Source organism: Alosa alosa, chromosome 7, assembly GCF_017589495.1.
Source record: "Alosa alosa isolate M-15738 ecotype Scorff River chromosome 7, AALO_Geno_1.1, whole genome shotgun sequence".
Taxonomy (NCBI): domain Eukaryota; kingdom Metazoa; phylum Chordata; class Actinopteri; order Clupeiformes; family Clupeidae; genus Alosa; species Alosa alosa.
The window spans coordinates 814651-824650 of NC_063195.1; the positions used below are offsets into that span (position 1 = coordinate 814651).

At 44.3% G+C, this 10000-nt stretch overlaps 1 protein-coding gene across 1 annotated transcript in view; it reads right to left on the reverse strand.

Annotated features, from left to right (window-relative positions):
• Positions 1-10000, reverse strand: part of myo15ab (myosin XVAb) — a 139502-nt gene that overhangs the window by 61794 nt on the left and 67708 nt on the right. Inside the window, 6 exon segments of the mRNA XM_048247871.1 lie at positions 530-639; positions 2543-2651; positions 2654-2809; positions 4994-5066; positions 5068-5173; positions 8273-8508. Coding sequence (XP_048103828.1) covers positions 530-639; positions 2543-2651; positions 2654-2809; positions 4994-5066; positions 5068-5173; positions 8273-8508 — 790 coding nt within the window.

Consider the following 10000-nt stretch of genomic DNA (forward strand, 5'->3'; position numbering starts at 1 on the left):
TTTATATATATAGCCTACTCACATTATTTGCAGTGGAGCGTCTTGCGTGCGTGTGCGTGTGCGTGTGTATAGTCCGCGTTTACGCCGCGATGAGCGTGTGTGCGTACGTCCGCAATACGCGATGAGCGCGTGCGTGCGTGCGGGCTGTCCGTACACACGCGCATGAGCGTGCGGTGCGTGTGCGTATGCACAGCATGCATGTCCGCACACGCATGAGTGCGTGCGTGTGCTGCGTATGCGGCTGCATGTCCGCATTGATGCTGCGATGAGCGTGTGCGTGCGCAGGCAGCATGTCCAGTACCACGTGATGAGTGCGTGCGTGCGTACGTACGTATGTATTGTCCGTTTACGGGTATGAGTGCGTGCGTGTGTGTGTGTGTGAATGTATGTGTGTGTGTGTGTGTGTGTGTATGTATGTATGTATGTCTGTACATGTGTATGAGTGTGTGTGTGTGTGTGTGTTTGTGTTAATGTATGTGTGTGAATATATGTGTGTGTGTGTGTGTGTGTGTGTGTGTGTGTGTGTTACCCTGACTATGCCCCTCAGAGATTGGCAGACTGCTGGTTGCCATGGCACTTGTACGTCTTGCATGTGACAGAGGCCCCTCCTCTTCTCCATCGAAACCTCCAAACAAACTCCTGAGAAAACAACACACACACACACACACAAACACACACAATGGATGAGTGAATCAGCAGGTCTGTCAACTCTCTGTCACACACACACACACATGCACACACATTAGCCAGCTCGTACATATCTGTGTCATATGCACATTAGCCAGCTAGTACGTAGCTATGTCATATATGTGTTAGCCAGCTAGTACGTAGCTGTTATATGCACATTAGCCAGCTAGTACGTAGCTGTGTCATATGCACATTAGCCTTAGCCAGCTAGTACGTAGCTGTGTCATATGCACATTAGCCAGCTAGTACGTAGCAGTGTCATATGCACATTAGCCTTAGCCAGCTAGTACGTGGCTGTGTCATATGCACATTAGCCAGCTAATACGTAGCTGTGTCATATATGTGATAGCCAGCTAGTACGTAGCCGTGTCATATGCACATTAGCCAGCTAGCACGACGACAGTCATATGCACATTAGCCAGCCAGTAACGTTTAGGCCAGGCATGCTAACGCTAGCCAGCTGGCGTATATGTATATGTGTCCCGTTAGGTGAGAGAGCTAGCAGCCGTACTTTAGCTCAAATTGCTGGCATTCCTCGACCCCTCGATCAGGGGTGTTGCAGTTTGCAGGTTCAAGTCATGGGCTGAGCCGCATGGTAAACACAATGCAGGTGACATTAGCACTATGAACAACAACGTGCATTGCAAAGACAGAAAATGTAACATCTGATCACTAGAGGTGCTAAACATTAGCTATATTACACTCCAGAGGTGCCAACATTAGCTATCCTACTCAGAGGTGCTAACATTAGCTATCCTACTCAGAGACACTAGCATTAGCTATCCTACTCAGAGCTGCTAACATTAGCTTATCTTACTCAGATGCGCTAACATTAGCTATCCTACTCAGAGACACTAGCATTAGCTATCCTACTCAGAGGTGCTAACATTAGCTATCCTACTGAGATGCGCTAACATTAGCTATCCTACTCAGAGACACTAGCATTAGCTATCCTACTCAGAGGTGCTGACATTAGCTATCCTACTCAGATGCGCTAACATTAGCTATCCTACTCAGGGACACTAGCATTAGCTATCCTACTCAGAGGTGCTAACATTAGCTATCCTACTCAGATGCGCTAACATTAGCAAGATTTCACTTTTTTCCATTGTGTCTGGTTCCCCTGTAATTGTGTTAGCAGTTTGGGTAAGCTTAGCAAACCCAACATCACATAAGTAACTAAAGCCTACTCATGCAATACAGTTGGGATCATATCAGTAACTAAAGCCTACTCATGCAATACAGTTGGGATACTAGTAACTAAAGCCTACTCATGGGATACAGTTGGGATCATATCAGTAACTAAAGCCTACTCATGCAATACAGTTGGGATACTAGTAACTAAAGCCTACTCATGCGATACAGTTGGGATCACATCAGTAACTAAAGCCTACTCATGCAATACAGTTGGGATACTAGTAACTAAAGCCTACTCATGCAATACAGTTGGGATCACATCAGTAACCAAAAGCCTACCCATGGGATACAATCACAGTTGAAGCCTACTCATGCAATACAATTGGGAACTTAGTAACTAAAGCCTACTCCATGCGATACAGTTGATACTAGTAACTAAAGCAAAGCCTACCAAAGTCACCATGCAATACAGTTGGGATACTAAAGCCTAACTACAGTTGGGATTAGTAACTAAAGCCTACTCATGCAATACAGTTGGGATACTAGTAACTAAAGCCTACTCATGCGATACAGTTGGGATCATATCAGTAACTAAAGCCTACTCATGCACACAGAGCTCACAGAGATTTATGTGATGTTACACACACACACACACGTATGTTACACACACACACACACACACACACACTCACACAGACACACACACACACAGACGTACATGCTGGTGTTGTGTTTGGGCAGGGTGAACTGATCGGTGGACAGCAGGAAGTAGTCTTTTTCTGTTTGGGGGTTTGCGGAGAACATCTCTGAGATCACGCCCAGAATGCATCATGGCCACCAAGCTCCGCCCAATGTCCCGCCTCCTGCAGCCGCAGTGACCAACCAGAACGGCCGCTGGACAAGGACACGCCCCTGTGCTCCAGGACCGACCCTGCAACCTCCTCCCCCGCACTCCATGACTGGACAGGACAGAGGAATGACATGCCTGTGGACACACACACACACACACACACTCCATGACTGGACAGGACAGAGGGAACGACATGCCTGTGGACAATAATACACACACACACACACACCCATGACTGGACAGGACAGAGGGAAACTTACATGCCTGTGGACACACACACACACACACACTCACACTCCATGACTGGACAGGACAGAGGAACGACATGCCTGTGGACACACACATTCACACTCACACACACTCCATGACTGGACAGGACAGAGGAACAACATCTCCTGTGGACACACACACACACACAACACACACAAACACACACACACACACACTCCATGACTGGACAGGACAGAGGAACGACATTCCTGTGGACACACACACACACACACACACACACACACACACACACACACACACACTCCATGACTGGACAGGACAGAGGAACGACATTCCTGTGGACACACACACACACACACTTCATGACTGGACTGGACAGAGGAACGACATTCCTGTGGACACACACACACACACACACACGACTGGACTGGACAGAGGAACTCCATGCCTGACAGGACAGAGGAACACACACACACACACACACACACACACTCCATGACTGGACAGGGACAGAGGAACCACATGCCCGTGGGACACACACACACACACACACACACACACCTATGACTGGACAGGACAGGAGGAACACATGCCTGTGGACACACACACACACACACACACACACACAATACACACTGGACAGACAGAGAAGACATGCACACACACACACACTCACACACACACACACTCACACTCACACACACACACACACTCACACTCCATGACTGGACAGGGCAGAGAAACGACATGCCTGTGGACACACACACACACACACACACACTCCATGACTGGACAGGACAGAGGAAGGACATGCCTGTAGACACACACACACACACACACACTCCATGACTGGACAGTACAGAGGAACGACATGCCTGTGGACACACACACACACACACACACACACACACACACACACACACTCCATGACTGGACAGGACAGAGGAACGACATGCCTGTGGACACACACACACACACACACTCACACACACACACACACACACACACACACTCCATGACTGGACAGGGCAGAGGAACGACATGCCTGTGGACACACACACACACACACTCCATGACTGGACAGGACAGAGGAACGACATGCCTGTGGACACACACACACACACACACACACACACACTCCATGACTGGACAGGACAGAGGAACGACATGCCTGTGGACACACACACACACACACACACACACACACACACACTCCATGACTGGACAGGACAGAGGAACGACATGCCTGTGGACACACACACACACACACACACACACACACACACACTCCATGACTGGACAGGACAGAGGAACGACATGCCTGTGGACACACACATTCACAGATGCTCACACACACGCACATAGATACGCAGCCAGACAGATAGACACATACACACACACACACGTATGTTACACACACACACACTCACATAAATCTCACACACACACACACACACACACACACACACATACAAACACACACACACACACACACCAGACATTGGCATGAGTCAGTGATAAGCTAGAGAGTGATCATATAATCAACTAATCTTCTATCTGCACAGACAGATAGACAGATTAAGTAGAGAGAGGAAGTGTGAAGAGGAGAAAGAAAGAGTAGAAAAGAAGAGGAGTAGAAGGGAAAAGGAGGTAAAGATAATAAAGATGATAGAAAGATAGAAGATATAGAAGGGGGAGGAGTAGAGATAATAAAAGATGATAGAAAGATGAGAAGGAAGGGAGAGACAAGAGAAAGAGGGAGGAACAGAAAGCAGGGAGGAGAGAAAGAAAGGGGAGGGAAGAAGAGGAAGAGAACAAGAAGGATTAGAAAAGGGATAAAGTAGAGACTCTGTGTAGAAAGCAAAGGGACTCTAATGAATCTGTGTAGATAGAGTAGAGAGAGAGGGACTCTGTGTGTCTGTGTAGAGTAGAGTAGAGAGACTCTGTGTAGAGTAGAGTAGAGGGACTCTGTGTGTCTGTGTAGAGTAGAGTAGAGGAACTCTGTGTGTCTGTGTAGAGTAGAGTAGAGGGACTCTGTGTGTCTGTGTTGTGTGTGTATGGTGTGAGTGTGTGTGTGTGTGTGTGTACCATCAGTGCAGTATATCTGAAGCAGCATGTGTGATCTCTTTCGGATGGCGGTCCACTCCAACAGGCAGGGGGGGGTAAGTACGGCAGGCATCAGGACCCAGGGGAGCCTTCTGAAGGCCCTGGAGCAGTTTGTGCTGACAGAGAGCCTGGTAGCCATCTAGGGCGTAGTCCGACACAAACCTACACACACACACACACACACACACACACACACAGGTGAGTTCTCTTCTGTAGGGATTTATCTTTTTCCATTCTGGGGGTTCACAAGTGCAACCAGTTCTGGGGGTCTGCTTCTGTGGGGGTGACCACACACTCTGGGGGCATGAACATGGTGACACCTGGGAGCACACACACACACACACACACTCTGGGGGCATGAACATGGTGACACCTGGGAGCACATACACACACACACACACACACACACACACACACACACACACACACTCTCTGGGGTAGGGTGGGCGATATGGACAAAAATAATATCTCAATATTTTTTTTTGATTTTGGACGATAACGATAATTAGTCGATATCCTTTAAAAAATTGTAGAAGTCTGAGTTACTTTACAGCTCATTATTTATGAATAGCATCAATACAATAATAACCATTAACCATTAACACTTTACTTGACAGGTGAGTTCATAACATTATGCATAGCAGCTGTCATAAATCAACATAAAGCATTCATGACTGTTTCATTAGACATGACTCAACATTCATACCGAAAACTTTCATGAATGTGGAGACAGAACATTAAACAACTTGTCAAAATAAAAAAGTCAAACCTCTTACCTGATCACATCTGAGTCAATGCATTTTCTCAGTGCCAAAAAAAAAAGACAGAACATGGTCAAACAAATCATTTTGTTTCATAAAATGTATTTGTTTTATGATGTAACCTTGGCAGATGATTTCTCATCTTTTGCTGCTGGAGTGTCCAACCTAGGTTACACAAATCCGGTCAGCTGAATGTAGGCTAGTTTACCTCCCAGTGTTAAACTCAGTGATTAAGAATAGCCTTCACAACTTGTATATTAAAGTGACATTCGATGTAGACTTCATAAGATATTCATGAAATATTTACAAAGGCTGGAGAGATTAAATTAATGATATCCAGGTTACACAAATACGATGTTGGACTTTTATTTTGACAGGTTGTCTGTCTTCCACATTCATGAAAGGTTTGGTATGAATGTTGAGTCATGTATCATGAAACAGTCATGAATGCTTTATGTGCAGTTTATGACAGCTGCTATGAATGTGTTATGAACTCACCCGTCAAGTAAAGTGTTACCCAATAACCTATCCTGTGACTTTTTAACCAAATCAACCAATGCATTGTCACTCTATGACATTTCAATTTGCCCCACTTGTAGTGTGGCAAAAACATGGTCTAACCAGCTACATTAGAGAAGATGACTAGGCCTAACAGTTTCCCAAGAGAAAGTCTGCAGCTGAAGTTCCTTTCAAAAACCTTTACTGAATCCTATCACTGTAAAACTAAGCAGACCAACAGAGTACATCTAAGTTATTTCCTTCGATGTTTTGTTGAAGAGAAATCATGTAGGCTAGCATTCCAAGTTACAGAATAGAAACGAATGCGTTAGCTTATGGCTAATGTATATGAGAAATCCCATAAAGATGCTAACAGTTAGCATAATCGATACACGTAGATATTTAGAGCGAACTTCAGTCCATTTACAAAAGGGTTACATGAGAAGAGTTCTTTGTTTACAACTCACTATTAAAATACTCAAAGGCTAATGTTTTCTCTCCATATAATACCATGTAGGAAAAAATGTGACTGTCTCATCAATGCTATGTGAACAGAAGTAGCTGCACAAAATCCCAAGTGAGCTCGTCTGGATCTAATACACAAAATAAACATTAGGCGTCGTGTGACAACGTGGACCCACTAGCGATCATGTGACACTTGCTCTGCTGCAACGGGGCTTCTCTTGCATACACCTCCTGGATTTAGTGAATGTATGGGGTATCAATGCGTGATTTCAATTGAGTGAATCTGGGGAGTGAATCTGGTATGTGGGGAGTGAATCTGGGGAGTGAATCTAAATTGTGTGTGTGTGTGTGTGTGTGTGTGTGTGTGTGTGTGGGTGTGTGATTACTTGAGCAGGTATTTATCCATGTGATCACTCGGTGTGTGTGTGTGTGTGTGTGTGTGTTTGTTTGTGTGTGTGTGTTTGTGTGTGTGTGTGTGTGTGTGTGTGTGTGTGTGTGTGCCTGCAGGGTGTGTGATTCGCGATTACTGGCAGGTATTTATCCATGTGATCACTGCGTTGTGTATAATGTGTGTTGGTTAAAATGTGTGTGTTAATGTGTGTGTGTGTGTGTGGTATAATGTGTGTGTGTGCATAATGTGTGTGTGTGTGATTACTTGAGCAGGTATTTATCCATGTGATCACTCGGTGTATAATGTGTGTGTGTGTGTGTATTGTGTGTGTGTGTGTATAGTGTGTGTGTGTGTGATTACTTGAGCAGGTATTTATCCATGTGATCACTCGGTGAGTATAATGTGTGTGTGTATATGTGTGTGTGTGTTAGAGCATGTGTGTGTGTGTGTGATTACTTGAGCAGGTATTTATCCATGTGATCACTCGGTGTGTATAGTGTGTGTGTGTGTGTGTGTGTGTGTGTGTGTGTGTGTGTAGTGTGTGTGTGTGTATTGTGTGTGTGATTACTTGAGCAGGTATTTATCCATGTGATCACTCGGTGTGTATAGTGTGTGTGTGTGTGTGTGTGTGTGTGTATAGTGTGTGTGATTACTTGAGCAGGTATTTATCCATGTGATCACTCGTGTGTGTATGTGTGTGTGTGTATTGTGTGTGTGTGTGTGTGTGTGTGTGTGTGTGTTAGAGCATGTGTGTATAGTGTGTGTGATTACTTGAGCAGGTATTTATCCATGTGATCACTTGGTGTGTGTGTGTGTGTTAGAGCATGTGTGTGTGTATAGGGTGTGTGTGATTACTTGAGCAGGTATTTATCCATGTGATCACTCGGTGTGTGTGTGTGTATGTGTGTGTGTGTGTGTGATTACTTGAGCAGGTATTTATCCATGTGATCACTCGGTGTGGTGTGTGTGTGTGTGTGTGTGTGTGTGTGTGTGTGTATAGTGTGTGTGTGTGTATGGGGGTGTGTGATTACTTGAGCAGGTATTTATCCATGTGATCACTCGGTGTGTGTGTGTGTGTGTGTGTGTGTGTGTGTGTGTGTGTATGTATAGTGTGTGTGTGTGCCTGCAGGGTGTGTGTGTGATTACTTGAGCAGGTATTTATCCATGTGATCACTCGGGAAGAAGGAGCTCAAACACGCCGCCATCAGAAGCCAGCCTCGCTCAGCGTTGCCATGGTGCTCATTCCTCCACACCTGATTGGCTATCTGGGCCAGGATCTCGTCTCTGATTGGTGCAGTGGCCAGCCCCCTCTGGATGATGTAATTCCCAAACAAGTTCTCCTGGGCTCCATTCAGGTTGGGGTCACCCATGAACCGCAGAATCTAACACACACACACACACTAGTGTTAATTTCGTCAGACGAGACAAGAGGAAATATGTTCGTCAACAACCTTTTTTTTCATGACTAAGACGAGACGATGACGAGACGGCAGTAATGTCCTGAAACACTGACTAAGACTATCTTAAGATGCATTATTGTTGACGAAAAAAGACGAGACTAAAATGTTTTGCATGAAATAAAAACTAAGATAAAATCTCTCTTCATTTTCGTCTACAAAATGAGAAGACAGAATATCTAGCTGTTACGCTTTTCAAAATATTCGAATGAGTTCATACGCAACAGCTTTCCTGTAGGCTAGTCTACGTGCTGTTGCTGAAACCCTGTGGCTGCAACACTAAAACTACATGGAACAAGAACACTGGAGATTTCTGCCAGAGTTAGCAAGCTAACTACCTAAGCTTTATGCCACAATGCTACATACCCAGAAGTTGAAGCTTCTCTCATACAAATTAACATCCCCCAGAATGTCCATACGAAAATGTTCATCATGTAATGTCAACTATTTAACTAGTTAGACTGATGATGCAAAGTTTGCTAGCAAGTAAGCTAATATGGAAAGTTCGCTAGCAAGTTAGCTATGGCTAAGATGGAGAGTCTGTTTGGGAATGTGTTGTGTTTGGGCGCATATCGCCATCTAGCGAGGCGGAGTAAAACCATTAATACTTTGGTCTCGACAGTGTTTCTCAAACTTTTCAGTTTCAGGACCACTTAACTAACCCTAGCTAAAAAAAAAAAAAAGATTATACCTACTTCAACAGTAGCCTATAATTAGTCTACACTATAGGCCTACTCACTGAACCACCTTGCTTATTGTCTTTGCACTTTGCTTATTGTGTGTGGATTCATACTGTATGATTTAAACTGGCATATCTTACATAGACAGTGTTGCAGAACTGTTTTTACATACAAGTTGGTTCAATATTGCAAACAACTCATCTATATTATATTTTACCACGTCTGCTCGCGGACCACTTGGGATAGCTTGCGGACCACCAGTGATTCCCGGACCACACTTTGAGAAACACTGGTCTACTTAATATGACAGTGGTCCAGTCAAATCTTTTACTGTCTATGGTCAAATCCCAGCCGAGCTATAACTGAAGCTCGACTTACCTGTGCATGTAAACATACTGACTGACAAAAAATCAGAATGAGTAATTATAACAGACGAGTAGCCCTGTGGACACACAATATTGTTGGAAAATTGAGATGTGTGAAACACTATTTGACTCAAATGGTAATCAGAGATAATTTGTTATAAAAAAAAGACTAAAATGTGTTGACTAAAACTGACTAAGACTAAGATATCTTTAGTTTTCTTTTGACTAAAAACTAGACTAAAATGATGAGACTTTTAGTCGACTAAAACTTGACTAACAAAAATGATATTTGAATGACTAAATATGACAAAGACTAAAAAGGACATTTCGTCACAAGACTAAGACTAGGACTAAATTAAAAATAGGTGACAA